This window comes from Vipera ursinii, assembly GCF_947247035.1.
Source record: "Vipera ursinii genome assembly, chromosome: Z".
NCBI classification, from domain to species: domain Eukaryota; kingdom Metazoa; phylum Chordata; class Lepidosauria; order Squamata; family Viperidae; genus Vipera; species Vipera ursinii.
This window is the reverse complement of record NC_139517.1, coordinates 19,430,514-19,452,434: the sequence shown is the minus strand read 5'-3', so window position 1 is coordinate 19,452,434 and position 21,921 is coordinate 19,430,514. Positions and strand designations below refer to the sequence as shown.

Sequence of the window (21,921 nt, the reverse complement as noted above, 5' to 3'; positions counted from 1 at the left end):
GTTACCTTCCCACCGTAGTGGTCCCTATTTTTCTACTTGCATTTTTTATGTGCTTTCGAACTGCTAGGTTGGCAGAAGCTGGGATGAGTAACGCGTTCACTCTGCTACCCAGGATTCCACCCACCCAACTGCCGACCTTCTAATCAACAAGCTCAGCGTCCTAACCCACTGAGCCACGGGGTCCCTTTTCCTTCTCTATTTGACATACCCAATTCCAGCAACCGTTCCTTGTTACAACCTCCAGTCCCCTAATTATCTTTATTGCTCTTCTCTGCACTCTTTCTAGAGCAGGGGTCTTCAAACTTGGCCCTTTTATGACTTGTGGACTTCAACTCCCAGAATTCCTTAGCCAGCGTGCCTAGCTGAGGAATTCTGGGAGTTGAAGTCCACAAGTCATAAAAGGGCAAAGTTAAGAACCCTGTTCTAGAGTCCCAACATCTTTTTTTTTCTTTTTTTTTACATTGTACTACGTGGCTCAGTGTTTCCTAAAATCGATATACGCCTAGCCATAAAAGCAGCGGAGCTTGCTGTTTTTCTATTTCAGGGCGAAATCTTCACACGCCTCAGCAATACCCCACGGCGGAGTCGTCCTCGCGAGTTGGGCTATTCTATTCGTTTCCGGAATCGGCCGCCCTGTCAATCAGGAGGCAATTATCTGTCCGACAGGAAGACCCACCCCTGTGCCGTATCGCCCATTCATTGCTTCGGCGGGCTTCTGCCGGAAAACAAAACCAAAAAAAAAAAAAAAAGAAGAAGCCCGATTGAGGGCGGAAATGGCGTCGTAAGGGGCTGGTCTGGGCAAGTGGCGGCTGGAGTGAGGGCGGAAATGGCGTCAATGACCGGGAAGGGGGGGACCAGGAAGAGAAGGCACGGTGCTTTGGGCGTGCGAGGCGCTGGAAGGGTGTGAGGGATGGTGCTCATTAAAGAGTTGTAAGTACTGGAGGGGCAGGGGTGGGCGAGAGGTGCGCGGGGGTGGGGGAGGGTTAATTGGAAGGTGGGAGGGGCTCATAAAGGGAGGGGGTAGCTAAGTGAGGGACGCAGGAGCCGCTATACACGATTACCCCTCCCCCCTCTTTATTTGACTGTTTTATGTAGCCCCTAACGGTTATATAGTCCTGAACTATTTCATGTTATATTTGGGATGCTGTGAAAATATTATCAACCTTAAGTTTAGATCTGACATTTGGATGCAATGGGTTCTCTGACTACTTTGAGTTCGAAGTAGCACTTTTTCCTGTTTTCTGAACAGCCTTAACCAAGAGGTTGGATTAAAACTTCTTTATTCCCAGCCAGCATGCCTCTTGTGTCTCAACGCTTCGCAGGGCAAAGGGTTTCTTCCAGTTTCTTTCCTGCTCACAGATGGCATCCAGTTGAAGAGACTGAGAATGACACACTACCAGAAAGCCGGTTGTCTACTTCTTACAACTGACTCATTCCTTGTTTTCAGAGAAAAGAGATTTTCTTCTTAATTTTACTGCTCTCCCGACATCAATATCTTATTAATTTTCAATAAGAAGTATGGGGAGAGTTCGTTAGGGAGTATCACAATAGTTTCTTGGCTGTCTTTTCCGATATAGAAACTGTTGTATTTGAGGACTGGATTTAGTGGAACTTAATTAGAATAAAAACAGACATATGCAAATATGCAAAGTGTCATCGCAAATCATGCTTAAGCAGTACATGGGAAAGTTTGCAACAGATTTTTCTTTGCTAACGTGCCAGGACAGATAACAGCAGGCAATCTTTTAGATGACAAGAATGAAACTCGACTTTTCTGTTTCATCTTAGTCAAAATAATAGAATCTCAGGATTTTATTTAAGGAAGATTACAATCCTGATATTTGCCCCATTCTGCCCAATGGCTTTTGGTTCCTTATAATATGTATTCAGTTGTGTTTTACAATAAAATTGGCAACTTGTGACTCTCCAGATGATGTTGGATTGTATTTCCCATCAATTCAATTGCTGGCTATTTTGACTGGGAATTGTCGAAGTTGGCCTCTAATTTAGTGAGATTTGAGCCATAATTTCTGACCTCCGTTTTTATAATAACTAATATTCTTCACAGTTCTCAGCCAGGGTGGATATATCACACATTTCACTTAAAAGATATGCACAGTGAGGTGTGTTTAACATAGTTTATTTAGATTTATTGACTTTGATTTAGTATTGTGTGAACTCAGTCATTGCTTATAAACCATTATTTAATTTAGCATTTTGTGTGACTTCAGCAAACTCTACATTAGTCAGTATGCTGTGGTTAAGCAGTGTGTGATCTTAGTCTGAAATGTTGTGTTCTGTTCTGGATAAGTATAAATGCATGCCTCTAGATCTGTGTTTCTCAAAGTGTGGTCCAAGGACCCCTTGGGGGTCCCCCAAGATCCTCTCAGGGGTCCACAAGATCAAAATTGTTGCCAGCCTATGTAAAAAAAATACAAAATAAAATCCCATCAAACAATTATGAAGCACTAGCGGCAGCAAATATGTCACTTTTAAATTTTTAATACATAAATATTGATAAATATACTCGATACAAACAGAAACTCTTTTGCTGTCTCATATAATTTTTAAAAATGGAAAGGATCCTGAGGGGAAAAAAATTAAGAAACCCTGCTCTAGATGATAGCAGGCATATACATAGAATGAAGGCTACTGCTAAGCTTGTAAGCCGCCCTGAGTCTTCAGAGAAGGGCGGGATATAAATGGAATTAAAATAAATAAATAAATAATAAAATACTATGCTTCAACATTCAGTCCATTATCTTATGCTGATTGTAGGAATTTCTGTCATGATCTGGTCTTTGGAAAAAACCCAAGATGTTCTGAATACAGTTAATTACAGGAATATATTTATATTGCTTTCATGCTCAAAAGTCAAAGTTGACTCAGGTTAGTGCATGGGTGAGCCAACAGGAAATACCAACATTTTGTGATAGATTAGATAATTTTAAAAAAAATCCAGCATGCCCTGGTGCTCGCCTTTTTATAACGTCCAAGAAATCCATGTAGAAATAGTTATGAAACCACTAGAATTCAAATTGGACTCGGAGATTTTGCCTTTATTATGTGTCTCGTAAAGGCTACAAACTTTTTTGGTAATAGCTTTGTTTCCTGCCTGGTTGATAATTTGGATTGCTAAATTAGGGTGTTAGCTTGCTTGTGGACCCTCTGTTGCTTTCTGAATGTTATTATTGCTATCTTGTCTGGGTAGCTTTTAACTTTGTTTTTCTTCTGTATTTGATCTTTTGTAAGCTGACCAGACTCTCTTTTTGAGTCAGGGGGCTAATCAATAGCTAATCAATATTGAAACATGCATGCTTCAAACTACAAAGCTTTCAGTGTTCTGTTGTGCTTCTTAGGCGCTGATATCTTTCTGCTACCTTTGCAAAAAAAGAGTCTACACAATTTGTAGTCCACAAATAATCTGTCTGCTCATTCATAATAGCCCAAGTCATTCGTCGCCTCAAAACACTAAAAAAGTGTATTATTTACTACTAAAATAGCCCCTTTGGGCAACAGTTTTCCTTAGCTCAGGTGGAAGTAAAATGGGGGTAATTGTTTCTGTTATTTTATTGTTATTTGGTATTTGTAATCTTTTTTTGTCCTCTTCTTTAAGTCACATGGCAGTTAGATGGCCTTGCAAGTCTAATAAATAAGGATAGAGAAGTGACTGTTGACAAGTTTATGATAATTCCTTAAATAAACCTCCTGCTCAGAGTATAATTGAAAGCAATTGTGCTCTGCACATGTTTATAATTGCTTTGAGATTTCTTTTTTAAATGGGAAGTAACGTGGAATAATAATGTCCATCAATTAAACTGCAGTATCCAGTATAAGTTGTTTTGTAACTTTATATACTTATGGATTTTATCCCATTGAACTTAGTTACATCCTTTAAAATATTTTCAGATGGATAGCTTCTAGTGCTAGCAATCAAAATTGTACCTAACTATTTCTATATAGCAATTTAATATTTTCGTCATGACTTTTTAAAGCAAAAAAAAGGGGGGAAGGGAGTTAAAAAAGGAGTTGGTGGTGAGAAAAGGTGGAAAGATTTCGTTGTCTGTATGCACTATAAAATTCTCTGGCTGAAGCAAAATGATTTGAAAGGTCCTTATCTCAGATCTCTTTAGGCAGGAAAGGTGAGAATAAATATTTTAGTGATTAATGGGAATATTTATTGCAAACAAACCAAAAGGATCGTGTCCTTTTTAAGTTTTTTTTTTCTTGTAAGATCTATTAAGAACAAATTAAGAATAAAAACCTAATCTGAATCTGTTCCATCTGGTCTGGTAAGCAAACTTATGAAGGATCCTTTGTAGCTCAGAGAATTCAGTGTATTTTCTAAGCGATCACAGTTGGATCTGTTGATGAAATATAGCAATAGGACTTAAACAACTTACATACCACTTTGTAACACACTCTAAGCAGTTTATAAAGGTAAAGGTTCCCCCGCACAGGCTGCTAGTCGTTTCCGACTCTAGGGGCCGGTGCTCATCTCCGTTTCAAAGCCGAAGAGCCAGCGCTTGTCCGAGAACGTCTCCGTGGTCATGTGGCCGGCATGACTAGACGCCAGAGGCGCACGGAACGCTGTTACCTTCCCACCGTAGTGGTCCCTATTTTTCTACTTGCATTTTTACGTGCTTTCGAACTGCTAGGTTGTCAGAAGCTGGGATGAGTAACAGGCGCTCACTCTGTTACACGGCACTCGGGATTCGACCCGCCAAACTGTCGACCTTCTGATCGACAAGCTCAGCGTCCTAACCCACTGAGCCACCGCGTCCCTTAAGCAGTTTATAGAGTCAACCTTGAGCCCACTAGGATCAAACTCCTGGCTCTATTCTACCTACATACTATATTTGTATGAGTATATTCATGCACTCTTTTTTTTATATAGCAAAAAATAGTGGTGGGAGGGACTGAAAATTGGGGGGGAGGGAAACCTATCTTAACTATTTTCCTTCTCTTTCTTTTCTTCCCCTGCAACAACAACAAAAAAAATCCAGTCGGGTGGTACTACCTTGCTCCGTAGAAGAGGTGAGTAATAAACCTTGCTCTGAGGGAATTCACAACCTCTTATTAAGCCCACTGATAAAGATTGTGGGTAGTCCAGAATTTGCCACACTCTGGCTTGCTTTGCCGTCCACCACTCAGTAGCCTTCCTTTCTCTCAGAGGAACTTTACCCTTCTCTGTCTTTTTGCCGTCTTCAGTATCAAGTGGGACAATTATTTTCCGTGGCTGAGGCCAGTAAGAACAACACTGGTGGCGGTGAAGGAATCGAGGTGCTGAAAAATGAGCCCTACCAACACGAGGGGGAGCAGGGCCAGTACACTCATAAGATCTACCACCTTCAGAGGTAAGAGCCATCCTGGGTGTGGACAGCTGATGGCAATGCTGGATCTGAAGCCTTCCCTCGCTTCTTTCTCCCACAGCAAAGTTCCAGGCTTCATCAAGATGTTTGCCCCAGAAGGGTCCCTTGTCGTCCACGAAAGAGCCTGGAATGCCTATCCTTACTGTCGGACGGGTGAGCCTGCGGGATTAGTATTGGCAGGAACCATTATTGGCCAGGATGGTTGTCTTTCAAGTCCTATCATTCAAATTTCCATACGCTACTGAATAAGATAATTTTATTTTTGGTCTAAATTCTCAAAGGCAAAGAGCAGTGTTTTTGGCAGAGGTTCAGGGAGCACACCCATTCATGATAAATCCTGCTTGAATTGAGAATGGGGTGCTTGCAGATGGTGGGTGGAGCTTGGTATAATTTGCCAACAGATCTCTGTTTTTTTTATTATTATTATTATTATTATTACTACTACTATTACTACTACTACTACTATTATTATTATTACTATTACTAGAGCCTTGGTGGAGCAGTGGGCTAATGCCTCCTTAAGTAACACCAGCTGCCTGCAATTAGTGCAGGTTCGCATCCTACCAGGCTCAAGGTTGACTCAGCCTTCCATCCTTCCCAGGTAGGTAAAATGAGGACCCAGATTGTTGGGGGCAATAAGCTGACTTTGTAATAATGCTGCTGGGGGGGGGGGCGAAAGCCCTAACAAGCAGGCATATACATAGAATGAAGGCTATTGCTAGCACATTGGTTTCTGCTTAAATTGTACGCTGCCCTGAGTCTTCGGAGAAGGGCGGGATATAAATGGGATTAAAATAAAATAAATAAATTACTACTACTATTATTATTATTACTATTACTATTATTATTATTATTATTATTAATTATTATTATTATTATTATTATTATTGCTGCATGTCATCTGAAAATACCAAAGTTCTACAAAGTTATTTTTTTATTATTACATTTATATCCCGCCCTTCTCCGAAGACTCAGGGTGGCTTACAAGCTTAGCAGTAGCCTTCATTCTATGTATATGCTTGCTTGTTAGGGCTTTCACACACACCCCAAGCGGCATTATTACAAAGTCAGCTTATTGCCCCCAACAATCTGGGTCCTCATTTTACCTACCTCGGAAGGATGGAAGGCTGAGTCGCATTTAGAAGGGAACGAGATCATTCCTGTTATATTCTCCGATTCACTTTACGTTATTAAGCATCACACTGAAAATGAGCCTTTTAATTCTCACAAGCTTGGATTGGCCACCTCTGCCCTTTTCCAGATGCATTTGCCTAAAATAATAAAAAAAACAGTAACAAGGAATCCATAATAAAAGTTTTAGCATGTTTTTTTTTTAAAAAAAGGAAAGAAAAGTGCCCAAATTGTACTCCGTAACCCAGGAGAAAAATTGAAAATCCGGGCTCTGAATCACACAGCAGGTTCTCTTGGCATCGTTCTTTATGCCACTGGGCCCTGAGTCCTCCCAAAAAAAGTTAAATGCAAAAACATTGTCCATTTTTACACTTCTCAGCTCTGATGCCTGTAGCATTCTGCTTACTGAGTGCTGGATTCTAGCATGACAGTTTGAGTCATGCATCGTTATTACTGTATTTTTATTCTCGGGGCAGAATAATAAGATGTAATTTAGCACGATTTTCTGTGTTGCTTTGCCACACTAATATGCTTTTTGTTTTTTCCCTTATTTTGGCCTCTGCTGCAGTTATTACGGTGAGTGAGTTCTGAAATGGGTAGCTATGTGGGGGTGGGTGAGTGTTTCCCTGTTTATTCTTCCCCTTAGCCTCTTGAACACATCTGTTTCCTCTAATACAGGGTCCCCAACCTTTCTGGCTATGTGAACTGCTGGTGCGGGGTGGGGGGTGGGGAGAGGGGACAGGTTCACACGCGCGCTCACTGCTTTCGCAAATGGAGCTTCGCGTGTTTTCCCAGCCTATGTGAGTCCTTGTTATGCTCACAAGGAGAAACCCCTCTTCTAAGAAACAGGCAGGAACCACAAGAAAAACAACAACCCCTTTTAGTCTCACAGACCTGAGTCAATGTCCAAGGCAAACAAACACAGTCCACAGAAACTCGATCCTCAACACGAATGGTTGCCTTTGCCAACCAGCACCTCCCACACCTTCCCTTTTATAATTCAGCCAAGGTGTGGCTTCTTAATGCCTTCTCCTTTGCCTTTGGAGCCGCCCCATTGCATTCCTCTGTCCTACTCATTTCTCTTGCCTGCGCTTTCGTGCATCCTGGATTTGTCCCAACTGTTCTTCATCATTGTCCATCTCAGGCTCCCAGCACAGCTGTGTCTCAGCCTGAGCAAGAGTAGAAGGGCCAGGCTCCTCGTCCCACTGTAAGCCTTGGAGCTCCTGAGAGCCTTCCTCTGACTCTAATGTCACTCCAGGCCCCACCTCCTCATCTGATTCCTCAGACTCAGCTGCCGGATCCACTGGCTGGCGAGGAATCACAACAGTGTGCTTGCTGCCCCTTGCGCAGCTCAGTTCACAGTGGGCCACGGACCAAATCTGGCCCACAGACTGGGGGTTAGGGACCCCTGCTCTGATACGTACCCTCTTATGGGGTTCATCGGTTCTATGAATTGAATCGTTATAGTCAATTCGTAGTTGTACAGATTGACTCAGAGGATTCAAGGTAACATATCCCCCGACAAGTGCTATGTGGCCTTTAGTGTTTGCAGGTTCTATTGTCTGCACCAAGCATTCTTGTAACCTTGTTTCCTTCTCCTTTTTGATAGAATGAGTACATGAAGGATGATTTCTTTGTCAAAATTGAAACGTGGCACAAACCCGATTTAGGTGAACAAGAAAATGTAAGTGGAAGAATGCAGATTGCATGCTAACAGCCCAAAGAATTGGGGTACCTAAATCCTACCGAATGTTATTCTTTATAGATAGTCTTCGACTTACAACCATTTGTTTAGTTCAAAGTTATAGAGGCACTGGAAAAAGTGACTTAATGACCATTTTTCACACAACTGTTGCAGCATCCCTATGATTATTTATTTATTTATTTAGTTTTATATACCGCCCTATTCCCGAAGGACTCAGGGCGGTTTACAGGGCAAAATTTAAAAGACAATATAAAAGTTGAAATAGAAATAGAATTAAAATGAATTAAATTAATTAATAGCCCAACAAATTAAAACAAAGTTAAAAAACTTAAAACCCCTCAGTCTAGGCCAGATAGATCAAAGAACCAGGTTTTCAGGTCCCGGCGAAACAAACGAAGGTCGGGGGTGGTCTGGAGTTCCACAGGCAGATCATTCCATAGGGCAGGCGCGCCCACAGAGAACGCCCTCCCTCTGGGGATCACCCACCGGCACTCCCTGACCGGCGGCACCCTAAGGATGCCCTCCCTTTGGGAGCGCGCAGGACAATGGGAAGTTGATGCTGGCAGCAGGTGCTCCCTAAAATAATCCGAGCCCATGCCATTTAGGGCTTATATGATCAAACTTTGGACGCTTGGCAGCTGGCATGCATTTATGAGGGTGGCAGTGTGCCAGGGTCATGTGATCACCTTTTGCAACCTTCTGACAAGCAAAGTCAATGGGGAAGCCAGATTCACGTAATGTTGTTAACAGTTTATTTATTTTTATTTTATTTTAATTCCATTTACCGGTATATCCCGCCCTTCTCCGAAGGGCGACTTACAAGCTTAGCAGTAGCCTTCATTCTATGTATATGCCTGCTTATTAGGGCTCTCACACACACCCCCAAGCGGCATTATTACAAAGTCAGCTTATTGCCCCCAACAATCTGGGTCCTCATTTTACCGACCTCGGAAGGATGGAAGGCTGAGTCAACCTTGAGCCTGGTGGGATGCGAACCTGCACTAATTGCAGGTATTTATTTAACAACATGGGCAAGAAAGGTCATAAAATGGGGCAAAACTCACTTAACTGTCTTGCTTAGCAATAAAATGGGCTCAGTTGTAGTTGTAAGTCGAGGATTGCTTGTATAGGCAATAAGATTTTGTATTGCTGGACTCAAGTTTTATTACCCAGAAATAAAACTGGGGTTAATCCATGATTAGGGGACATTGAGAACATCACAGACTAATTCTGGTTTGGAGAGTTAGCTTCCAGAAAACCTTTGGAACAGCTGAATCATTGTGGTTCAGAGAATTCAGCTGCACATATCCCTATCAGCATTTATTTTCATGTCTGGCTAATTATGTAGAAGAGAAGTTTTGGATTATTATGATTATGTGCTTATTGGCTTAGTGTGACATGGGAAATTAAGCTGTGCTTTATTTCCTTGGGGCTCTTGGGGAGTTCTGGAAAAGACTGATTTGACTCTGGTTTACCAGAAATAAATCTCCCTCTCCAGATGTGTTATCTAGGCAGGGTGTCAACAGTCAGATTTTCATGCATTATGTGACATATTTAATAGGAAATAAAGCACTTAGAATAAAAAGACTTTTTTTAAAAAAGCAAAGAAGCTGGAGCAAGAGCTTGCTTGACGCAGGACCTCTAAATCCAAAGAATTATGTTTAATCATGACGTACAAAGTAGCCCAATGAAACAAGATTCTGTAGGGCAATGGACAAAAAGAAGTAATACAAAACCTAAATAGGTTAACATTCAAAGTATCAAGTAAGTTCAAGCAAATGCAACAGGCTTTAACTTGATGACAATATGTCATAGAAAAAAATTGGAGAAAGTCCTGGACGAAATATTCCAAAAGTTGATTGAAGGCCCCAAGAAGATAGCATTCCATATGCTACCCACCTATTCCTTAAAGGAAGGCAGCTGGAGCAGAGTCTCCAGGGATCCTAATAGATTAAAAGAAAGCTGGCAGAAAATTTATATACTGGCTGCATTCACACATGCTAGTCATATTTCTTTTTGTTAAAGAAGCCAGAGACATAAGCCAGTCTTTTAGACAAGTAAAATTTTCATGGTTCATTTAAAATTTCATAGCTAATGCCAAGGGTTTTTTTTAAAAAAAACCAACAACTCGTGACTTACATAATTATGTCTTGGTTAGATGCTTTAAAAAAGGTCTTACAGCAAACTATGATTGAATAAGAAAAATCATGAATACTGCCCTGTTCACACATCATATTGTACTATATTTATAGTTAGTGAGCCAACAAAAACATAGTTTCAGACTGGTTGGATGTTCTGAAACCATGACTATCTGGTCTAGATATAGCTGTTAACCTGAGCAAAAACCTACCCAAGTAATTTTGTTGGTGATTCATAAGTGGCCACAGGGCAATCCATATTTAGAACTTGTTATCAAACTGTAAATTATTGAAATGGGAATTATTAAATATTTCATTTAAAAATATTTTAGATAATTTCTTAAACTTTTTAATTAATGAACAGACAGCAATCTTACTAATCATTTTAATAATTAAAATTCAATCAAATTCTTTTGTCTTGGTCCCACCCACTTCTTTTTGGAATGCAATTCTAGGCAGGCTACTCAAAAGGCAGTTGGTAAAAAGTTGCTTGCCTTATGAGGTGTGAACTCACTACCTAAAATATCATCAATATGTATAAAACTTAAGCAGAAATTCGGCAGAATCACCTACTTTGATATTGTCAGTAACTTCTGAAATTGTAATGTCTCCTTTGCAGGTCCATGGGCTGGATGCAGATACTTGGAAAGATGTGGACGTTGTTCACATAGACATTGGTGATCGGACACACGTATCAGATGATGTAAGAAGATGTTGGCTGGGCTGTGGCCTTGGCAGTTGGCAATATGGGTGACCTGAGATGAAGGCAGGGAAGGAAGGAAGGAAGTGAAGGAAGTGAGGAAAGCTAAGACTCAAAATGAACTAAGGCTTGCGACCAAAGTCAAAAATAAAAAAAGCTTCTTTCAACATGTAAAAAAGAAGAAAAAAGTTAAGGAAATGATTGGTCCATTAGTGGGGGAAAGTGGCAAGAAGGTGACAAGCAATAGGGAGAAAGCAGAACTATTTAACACGTTTTTTGCATCTGTCTTTACACAAAGGGAAAAAACAGTCCAACCTACCAAAAACAGTGCCATAGGCAAGAAAATGGTAAGTGAGCACCTGTCCAGCCTAGACGAGTTCAAATCACCAGGACCAGATGGATTACACCCCAAGGTTCTCAAGGAACTGGCAGATGTGATCTCAGAAACATTGAACTATATTTTTCAAAGATCCTGGAACACTGGGGAACTACCAGAGGACTGGAAAAGAGCTGATGTAGTTCCCACCTTCAGAAAAAGGGGAAAAATAGATCCAGAAAATTACAGACCTATCAGCCTGACCTGGGGAGATTCTGGAAAAGATAAACAACGAATCAGTGAACACCTAGAAGCAAAAAAGTCATTACTAAAAGCCAACATGGATTTGTGAAAAACACATCATGCCAGACAAATCTTATTGCATTCTTTGATCAAGTGACAAAATTAGTTGACCAGAGGAACGCTGTGGATATAAATTACTTGGACTTCAGTAAGGCATTTGATAAAGTAGATCACAACCTACTACTTGATAAGATAGAAAAATATGGGTTAGACAGCAACACCACCAGATGGATTGGTAGCTGGCTAACTGGCTGTACTTAGCATGTGGTCCTCAGTGGAACTGCATCTACATGGAGGGGGGTGCCCCAGGGTTCTGTTCTGAGCCCAGTGCTCTTCAACATCTTCATCAACGATTTGGACGAGGGGATAGATGGGAAACTCATCAAATTTGCAGATGACATCACGCTGGCAGGAATAGCCAACACTCCAGAAGATAGGCTTAAGATACAGGAGGATCTGGACAGACTTGAACACTGGGTGTTATCTAAAAATGAAATTCAGTGGTGAAAAAAGCAAGGTTCTACATTTAGGCAAGAAAAACCAAATGTACAGGTATAGTATAGGTGGTACCTTGCTCAATAGTAGTAGCTGTGAGAGGGATCTCAGAGTCCTAGTAGACAATCACTTCAATATGAGCCAGCAGTGTGCTACAGCTACCAAAAAAGCCAACACAGTGCTAGGCTGCATTAACAGAGGGATAGAATCAAGATCACGTGAAGTATTAATACCACTTTACAATGCCTTGGTAAGGCCACACTTGTAATACTGCATCCAGTTTTGGTCACCACGTTGTAAAAAAGATGTTGAGACTCTAGAAAGAGTACAGAGAAGAGCAACAAAGATGATGAGGGGACTGGAGGCTAAAACATGTAAAGAACGGTTGCTGGAATTGGGTATGTCTAGTTTAATGAAGAGAAGGGCGAGGGGTGACATGATAGCAGTGTTCCAATATCTCAGGGGCTGCCATGAAGAAGAAGGAGTCAAGCTATTCTCCAAAGCGCCTGAAGGCAGGACAAGAAGCAATGGATGGAAACTAATCAAGGAGAGAAGCAACCTAGAACTAAGGAGAAACTTCCTGACAGAACAATTAACCAGTGGAACTCCTTGCCTCCAGAAGCTGTGAATGCTCCAACACTGGAAGTTTTTAGGAAGAGACTGGACAGCCATTTGTCGGAAATGGTATAGGGTTTCCTGCCTGAGCAGGGGGTTGGACTAGATGACCTCCAAGGTCCCTTCCAAGTTTATTATTATTAAGGCAGGACAATTCTGGCTCATGAAAAAAGGACTGGGAAACTCTGGTGGGCTGCAGATAATTTCTGGTGGCAACGGTGATACTGACCTATACCAGTTCCACTAACAGCTTGCTAAAGTTCTGGTGTCATCCTCAGTCTCTCTTGCTTTTCACTGACTTGGATGTTAAACATTGCCTTTTTTCAACCTTCCTCTGTAGCTAAGTTAGTTGTTTCTGCTAAACTGTAGTGGGAAACGTGTTGACTTGTTCTGACTATTTTTTTCTTTAAATAGTTATTCAGATTCTTCCTCGTATCACAGCTGGCTAGGATTTCTGTCTCAACTCCTCAACTCTTTTCTCTTTCAGGATTACAAACCGGATGAAGATCCAGCTCTTTTCAAATCTCTGAAGACAGGCAGAGGTCCTCTCGGCCCTGACTGGAAGGTAAAATCTACCCCATAAAAAGAAGGAAACTGCCTTTTTAGTACATCTTTGATAGCCTGCCCTCCTCCCTCCCAAACCCCCCCCCCGTCCCCGCATTCAGGCATTCTAGATTCCAAGAGAGGCTTGAAAAGAAGCAACCTCGTTAGAGTCCCCCAAATTTGGTTTGACGAAATGTTTATGGTTATCAGGTTATCTGTCATCTAAAATAGGAGATCAGTCCTGCTTTTTCCCATAGAATTATAAGCCTTGCTCATACACAATGCTGTTCTCCTGGGCTGACAAGCTGCCCGTGGATTTTCAGAGGTGTAGTTAATGCCACACAGCTCCTCTGCTATGCTAGACTAGCCTTCCTGAAATTGACACCCTCTGAAAATGTTGCTATACAACTCCCATCATCCCCAGCCTGCATCTGGAGAGCATCAGGATGGAGATGACAGATTAATAGCATGAAGATCTAGATTGATTGCCTTGTCTTGAAAATATATCTGATGGTCCCAGACCAACCACTATTTTCTCAGCCTAACGTGATCTCCTTAAGGAAAAGTAATCTCTGTTTTCTTCACTTGAAGGGTTGTCCGGAGGGATAACGTTTTTTCCCCCCAAGTATATTTGTTGAAAAATGCAAACTGGGTAAAAAAAACAAAATTCATGTGGGAAATTTTGATTTATCATTATCTGCTCTTTCTGCGTGTCTCAAGTCCCCCTCAGGTGTTTCACCAAAGAGAAACATTATTTTAAAATGTCCAGGATTTGGGGGGGGGGGAGAAGGGAAAAACTATGCCCTCTCCATGCCTTGAGTGGTATTACAATTTTTTAAGAACTTCTTTCCAACCCAACAGAATGATAAAAATAAGGAATTATGTAAAATGGCTTGTAACTCCACCTATCTATCTTTGGGAAGCTCTCTGAATAGAACTGGGCCAAATTTGGTCCGTGGGAGAAGCTGGCATGAGTTTAAAATGGGGCTGGGTCCAGCCAAGGGCGAGAGAGAAAAAAGTCTAGAAAAATTACCCTGTGGGAAAGGCCATTGAGTTCAGATGCTGCTACATGCTTCATCTAAGGCCACCCTCGTGTCCTGGTCCACAAATTCCATGTGCTCTGCATGCTTTCCTGTGTCAGAAGGAAAACCCCATACATGATTGCAATGAGATGATAGCACAAATAGTCCTCGTTTAGTAACTGTTGGAGTTATGATGATGTTTAAAAACACCTGGCTTTGTGACCAGTTCTCACAGTTATGACCATCCAAGCATCCCATAAATTGTGAAGCCATCTATGCGCTTCACAACAAGTGTCACGACAAGCAGAGCGAATGCAGAATATAATCACAAGTTCTGGTCACCTGATGTCTCAATGACTGGCGGTTTGCTTAATAACTGGGAAGTGTCATTCAGAGTCTTTGGCAGTCAGGTGATTTTCTGCTTAGCAATGAAGTGGCCGGCGCCAATCGTGGTCACTAAGCAAGGATTACCTGTAACTGTATTTAATCACAAACCAAATCTGTGAAATTGAATTTCATTTGTGTTCTGGATGTCCAATACGAAAGTATTGGAGGAGTGTGACTTCGGGCATGCCATTCAAGAGTCACACACATTGGACAAAATAGCACATCCTGGTCCTGCCTTAACTCTTCTGATTTTATTCTCTCTCTCTCTCTCTCTCTCTCTCTCTCCCCCCCCACCCCCTTTTCTTTCCCGTTAGCGGGAACTAGCCAATAATGAAGATTGTCCCCACATGTGTGCCTACAAACTTGTGACTGTGAAGTTCCGCTGGTGGGGCCTTCAGGGAAGGGTTGAAAAGTTTATCCAAAAGGTGAGTTCAAGGTGGACAGTTGTTTGCCCCAGTTTGAGGAAATTTGCTGGAATCTGAAGCTCTGTTTGAGGGGGGAAAGCCCCTCCCAATAATATCAAGCTGATATCGCTTTTTATGGAATATTAGGATAGAGAGATTGAGTCCAGTAAACATCAGGCCATTTTCTCTGAAGCACAGAATTTAACTACTTGCAGTCCTCGACTTACAACCATTTGTTTAGTGACTGTTCGAAGTTACAACAACGCTGAAAGAAGTGACATCATTGTTTTTCACATGTACAACCATTGTAGCGTTCCCGTGGTCATGTGATAGAAATTCAGACCTTTGGCAATTGGCATGTATTTGTGATGGTTGCAGTGTTTGGGCAGTCGTGATCTTCTGAGAAGCATGGTCAATGGGGAAGCCAGATTCACTTAACTGTGTTACTAATTTAACAACTGCAGTGATTCACTTAACAACTCTGGCAAGAAAGGTTTTAAAATGGGGCAAAATTCACTTAACAACTTATCTTGATTAGCAACAAAAAAAATTGGGCTCAGTTGTTGATTGTAAATCGAAGACTATCTGTGGTTCAAAATGGCTGCCAGTCTTGCTTTTCTGTCTGAAGAACCTAGCCTAGATTTATTCCTGTGACTCTGATGTCTAAAGGCTTTGAAAACTGCTTTTCATTCCCAATTTTCTCAGCATCTCAGTCTCTTAAAAGCTGCTCTTTCCCCTTTGACAGCAAGAAAGACGCCTCTTTACCAACTTCCATAGGCAGCTCTTTTGCTGGTTGGATAAGTGGGTGGATTTAAGCATGGCTGACATCCGGCAGATGGAGGACGAGACACAGAAAGAGCTTGATGAGGTACTAAGGATGGTTATCAGTTTGGGAGGATAGTATGTACTGGATGAGGTAATCAAGTAGCTTTCTTTCCCCACGGAAAGTCTCTGCTATAACAAGAGACAAATCCTTTATTCTTCTATAGAAGGAAATGAATATAAGGGTATTTTATAAAATGAAGGGTCCTAGCTAAAAATGAAACAAATGTGCTTTTTTTTTCTTCAAAATCATGTTTTATTCTTAAAAGGGTGCAAATAACAAGAAAGTTTTTTAAAAAAGACTTTCTTAGTAGTAGGAAGATGTAAAAAAGATTACATTAATAATCTATAATACGGGAGGGATATATGTGATCCATATGTAGTCTCTTCCCAACCTTTTCGTGTCTGCTATATTTTTTCTCCAAGATATATCGTTGCTGGAATTAGTATCAAAAACATTACTTCTCAGCTTTGGGGCTAAGACCAAGTATAGTAACAGCAGCAAATCCATCAGATTTTAGTAATACAATGTTGTGAAGGGCTTAATCACCTACAGTATTTCTAGTTGGAAAGATTGCAACCCCCTCCACCACAAACTTTTCAAATAGATTTTTTAAAAATTGGCCCGGCTATTTCGCATAGTGCCATTGCTATTTTGTTCTTATGATACTAAATAATTAAAAAGGAGAGCTAGCCTCTTGCTTCTGTAGCAGTGTTTCTCAACTTTGGCAACTTGAAGATATGTGAGGACTTCAACTCCCAGAATTCTCTAGCCAGCCATGCTGGCTGGAGAATTCTGGGAATTGAAGTCCAACTATCTTCAAATTGCCAAAATTGAGAAACATTGCTCTATGTAACTGTCCGTTTGGTTGTATATTCATAAACAGCCACCTGTGATTAAAATATGGTAATATGTAAATTCATTTGAATTCAGTTGTACATGGTTACTGCTAGGAAACACAGAATTGTTTTGACAAGTGGAATTAAGGCTAGGAGAAGCCGAAGTGGGCCAAACCCATTAGGAAATTATTCTTGCAAAAAAGCCATTCAACCAGAAATTCTATATTCTATTGCAGATCCGCCAGAAGGGCACAGTGAGAGGCATGACTGTCGGGGATGAATGAGTGCCCCATGCTGCCTAGACAAAGAAATGACAAGGTTGGAAAAAAACCGGGAGTGGAATAAATAGCATACTGGAAAGCAATGCAGGGAGTTGATTCAACTCATGTCTCAGTTTAGCATAATAAAAATGCATGATGTTTGCCACACACAACCTTTGCTCCTCCCATTATAGTGCAAGTGTTGTTGTTAGTTGCGAAGTCGTGTCCCCATGGGCAACGTTCCTCCAGGCTTTCCTGTCCTCTACCATCTTCTGGAGTCCATTTAGGCTCACGCCTACTGCTTCAGTGACTCCATCCAGCCACCTCATTCTCTGTCGTCCCCTTCTTCTCTTGCCCTCAATCTTTCCCAGCTTTAGGCTCTTCTCCAGTGAGTCCTTCCTTCTCATTAGGTGGCCAAAGTACTTGAGTTTTAGCTTCAGGATCTGGCCTTCTAAAGAGCAGCCAGGGTTGATCTCTTCTAGGACTGACCGGTTTGATCGCCTTGCAGTCCAGGGGACTCGCAGGAGTCTTCTCCAGCACCATACTTCAAAGGCCTCAATTCTTTGGCGCTCAGCCTTTCTTATGCTGCAAGTGCAAATAAACTAAACTAAAAAAGAATTAGCCATAGAGAGCCAGTTTGGTGTGGTGGTTAAGACATCAGTCTAGAAACCAGGAGTTCTAGTTCTACCTAAGGCACAAAGCCAGCTGGGTGACCTTGAGCCAGTCATCCTCTGTAGCCTGAAAAAAGCAATGGCAAGCACTTCTGAAAAAACTTGCAAAGAAAACTGTAGGTACTTGTCCAGGCAGTCACCAGATGTCAACACTTACTCAAAGGCACAAAACAACAACAACAACAATAATAATAATAATATGTCTCCTTTAGTGCAGGCTAGGATATTAATTCATGATTTAAAATTTGGCTTTGGTTTAACCAGGAAATTAGTGCTAATTATTGATTTCCTGCCTTACTTGAATCAACTGTGAGAGGGCTGCATGCACAGGAAAAGATTTGTCACATCTTATTTAGCTGAGATCTGACTGAGCAGATGCGGTCAATATGGTATAGAATAGATCATCTTTGCGAGAAATGAGCATATAAAGCTAAAATTAGTAGGGATATTTTTAAGGCCACTTCATACTTTGCATTGCATTACTTTTTAAACATTCTTATGATTAGAGCTATAAATTCAAATAAATAGTAGGGTTTGCAGATTCATACTAGCTATTTTTTTTTAACCAACAAAGCATAAATGTAACTTCCTCAGTTTGGTATCTTTCAGATGTGTTGAGTTCAAACTCTCTTTGTTCTTGGTTATTTATAACCTCAAACATCTGAACTGCATCTGATGGAGGAAAGCTGGTTTAAATCTGTCAGTTAGCATTCATCTTAAACTTTATTTGTATGTCTAAATTGCTTCATGTAATTATAAAAGAGAAATAGACCACACAATATTTTTAAAGAATGCTAAGTTAATCTGTACTATAAATTCCACTTTAAAATGTAGAATGTAAGCATAGATAGAATAAGCAATCTAGCCACAAGCAATCTGCTTTAAAAAGTAGAATGGCAGACATTTTGATTGAAAGATCCCCTTTGAAGATTATAGCCTGGTGTCCAAAAGAACAAGTTTGGGGCCCAGGAGTCTCTTCCAGATGATAAAGTTTAAAAAAATCCTTCCTTTTGGGACTTACTATACTTTAACAATAGCAATATCACTTATATACAGCTTCACAGTGCTTTGCAGCCCTCTCTAAGCAGTTTACAGAGTCAGCCTATTGCCCCCAACAATCTGGGTCCTCATTTTACTCACCATGGAAGGCTGAGTCAACCTTGAGCTGGTCAGAATCAAACTCTTGGCAGTGAGCTGAGTTAGCCTGCAGTAACCACTAATCATGGTCTTAACCACTGCATCCCCACGGCTCTTTAGCTAGTTGAAGACTCAAAAGCAAGGCCATAGTTCTTACATTCAAGTGAAATTGAGAAAAAAAAATAGCTTTCGGTAATCAGGAATAGTTTGTATTCATTCATACACACCTTCGATTGTCTTCATCTTCATCAGCTAAGACCACATGTCCAAAGGTGCATCTTACAGGTAGGTCTAAACTGGGCAGAACTTGCATTAGATTATATAGGACAGCTTGATGACTGCAATAGAGGAGCTAAGATTTTTGATTTCCTATTTTTTAATGCATGGGTGTCAAAACTGCTGGCCCATGGGCCGGACACGTGACGCAGAAGGCGTGTCTACCCCATTACCGGAAACGGCAAAACAGTCCCGATACGTTGCACGACATCATGTGATGTCGCGAGTTTGACATGTCTGGTTTAATGAAAGCAAGAAAAATGTTCTTAATTTTTTTAAAAAAATGCCACGGCTGAAATTTTGCTCAATGTGTATATTTACAAAGTAGTGTTTGTTTCCTGTAATAGGGATGCCAATAGGGATTTCTTGAGCTCAACTGGTAGCATTATATATGGTGTCTAGTTCAAGGGAAGCAGGGACTGATTATCCAAGCTTCCCTGAATTATTTCATAGTTGACTCTGATTAATGGAACTCAAGATCCTCCTGTAGTTCAATGTTCCTCAACTTTGGCAACTTTAAACGGGCCTAGGACAACTCACTGCGGCCAACTTGCCGCAGACAACTCGCTGCAGGACAAGAGTTACACTAATAACAAAGAAATGGTGGGATAGAGTAATTAAAGAAAAGATGCAAAAGGATGGACAAAATGAAATGTCAGCGACAAAAATTAAAATAATTTTCTCATTGTTTTAAATGTTTTAAATTGAATTGTTGAATTGTCCCTCGGTGAGTTGTCCCATTCTGACTTTAAGCATGCTGGCTGGGGAATTCTTGAGCTGAAGTCCATATATCTTAAAAAGTTTCCAAGGTCAAGAAATACTTTTCTAGTTAAAACCAGGGGTAGATTCCACAGGCCACAGTCTTTGTTTCATGTGTGTGGAGTTTTGTTGACATCATCCAAGCATCCAAAAATAGAAAGCAAGGCAGACAAGCAGTTGTCACCCAAGGCCTGGCGTGAATACCCCGATTTGTTTATGCCAGGGGTAGGCAACCTTGGCTCTTTTATGACTCGTGGACTTCAACTCCCAGAATTCCTCAGCCAGCACAGCTGTCTCAGGAATTCTGGGAATTGAAGTCCACGAGTCATAAAAGAGCCAAGGTTGCCTACCCCTGGTTTATGCAAAGTGTAAATCAGAGAAGGCTGAATTTCATGCAACTTGTTCAGGTTTAGACTCAAGTTTTCTCCGTGGAGAAAATGCTACATTTTGCTCATTCCTCCCTGTCTCTTTTCTACCTTAGATGCAGTGCCTGTTCTGACCTGAGATTGGACCTATCCTTGTTGGACTCTGGCTTCTCCTTCCTCCTCCTCGTCACCTCGGAAGGGGGAGATGGGTTCTTTCATTCCATCCATTTGGTCCTAAGATATTCCAAGATGTCCCCGATTTTACCAACCTGGGGAGCTCCATGAAACTGCTGCATATTACTTACTGATCATGGATTAATAGGTGTCCTTACCGCATGAATGGGATATCAGAGGGGGCAAGGACCTTTCAGGGGTGGGCGGGGCATCTCCCCTTTTCACACTGCAGAGTCAGGAATGCATGAATATTAATAACATTAATCTGAATATTTTTAGAATCATACTTCAGCGGGTGGGTGAGGAATTTTCTAGGAGGGGAAGAAAAAAAAAAAGACGATTTGAATTGGGAGGGTGGGGAATTTAAAGTTAGGAATATAGTTAGTTTCACAGAGGAGAGTTTTAAGCCGCCCATGGAAACTCTTGGAACTGCATTCAGCTTCCAGAGCTGTGGGGGAGGTTTCCGCTCCAGGAGTTTTCCTATGCATGCTACATGTTGGAGTCAAACATGCCATTAGACAAGACCAGTTACAGGCAGAGCTGTGTCTCCCATTTGACCTGATTTGTCAGACACAGCATAAACTGCATCATCCAGATTTGGTGGGACAGTTTCCTGCTATATTTTTCTGCTTTGAAACAGCACTGGGACCTTCTCTTTAATTCCTTTTCCTTGCTTGCCCTCGCCTCCACCTCCTGTTTCAGGGGACCGGGAAAAGCAAATAGTTTTCCAGTTGGGGAAGAGGCGCATATAGAAGCATTTGAAGCCTTCTGGAGCTTAAGGAGAAAAAAAACAGACTTGGAGGCCCTGGGCTGTAGTTCAAGGATCTGAACAGTATTTTTTTTTTTTTTGAAAAAGAAAACACAAAATCTTTTTTTAAAAAGTAAAACAGTAAATAAACTTGAAACTGAGTTCTTGTTTAATTCTTATATTGGGGGAGAGTCAATGACTGCTGTAGATTATTTCAGTCTTTTCTTGTAATTTGTGTTCTCTCAGTGCACTGAAGATCAAAATGAGACATTTTATGCAATTTCATACGTTACTTGTTTGCACCCCAGATTATCATAGACTTTTGACAGAAGACCCCACGTGTAAGTGTGTGCTTTTCTGGTGGGTTGGCTTCATGCCCTAGAACAGGGCTTTTCAACCTTTCCACCCATTGCACCACTTTTAGGATATGGCAACATCCGAGTACCACCAGTCGCCTAGCAAGGTGTCAAAAATTTGATGACCAAAAAAAGGGAAAGTGATGAAGTACAGGTAGTCCTCGACTTACAACAGTTCGCTTAGTGACTGTTCAAAGTTACAATGGAATTGAAAAAAGTGCCCCCCAAACCACAGCCGAGCAAGACACCTGCCTGCCCACCCGGCGGCGCTCTTCCTCCTGTCCGAGATTTTCATTGTTGTGAGCATTTCTGTTGAGGATTGGCAGCGGGGGTGGGGTGGGGAGTGTTTGGTTTTTATTCCCCCTGTCTGCTGGGTGGTTGC

General features: G+C 41.3%; 1 protein-coding gene across 1 annotated transcript; it reads left to right on the top strand.

The window, feature by feature from the left end:
- Window positions 1-722: 722 nt before the first annotated feature.
- On the top strand, window positions 723-21,344 carry LOC310650312 (phosphatidylinositol transfer protein beta isoform-like). The gene is made up of 11 exons (XM_083379186.1): window positions 723-930; window positions 5,007-5,037; window positions 5,212-5,357; window positions 5,434-5,542; window positions 8,113-8,187; window positions 10,966-11,049; window positions 13,263-13,340; window positions 15,042-15,152; window positions 15,877-15,999; window positions 17,030-17,111; window positions 20,378-21,344. The coding sequence occupies exons 1-10, from the start codon at window positions 911-913 to the stop codon at window positions 17,075-17,077; spliced, it is 825 nt and encodes a 274-aa protein (XP_083235312.1). The 5' UTR covers window positions 723-910; the 3' UTR covers window positions 17,078-17,111; window positions 20,378-21,344.
- Window positions 21,345-21,921: the final 577 nt, after the last annotated feature.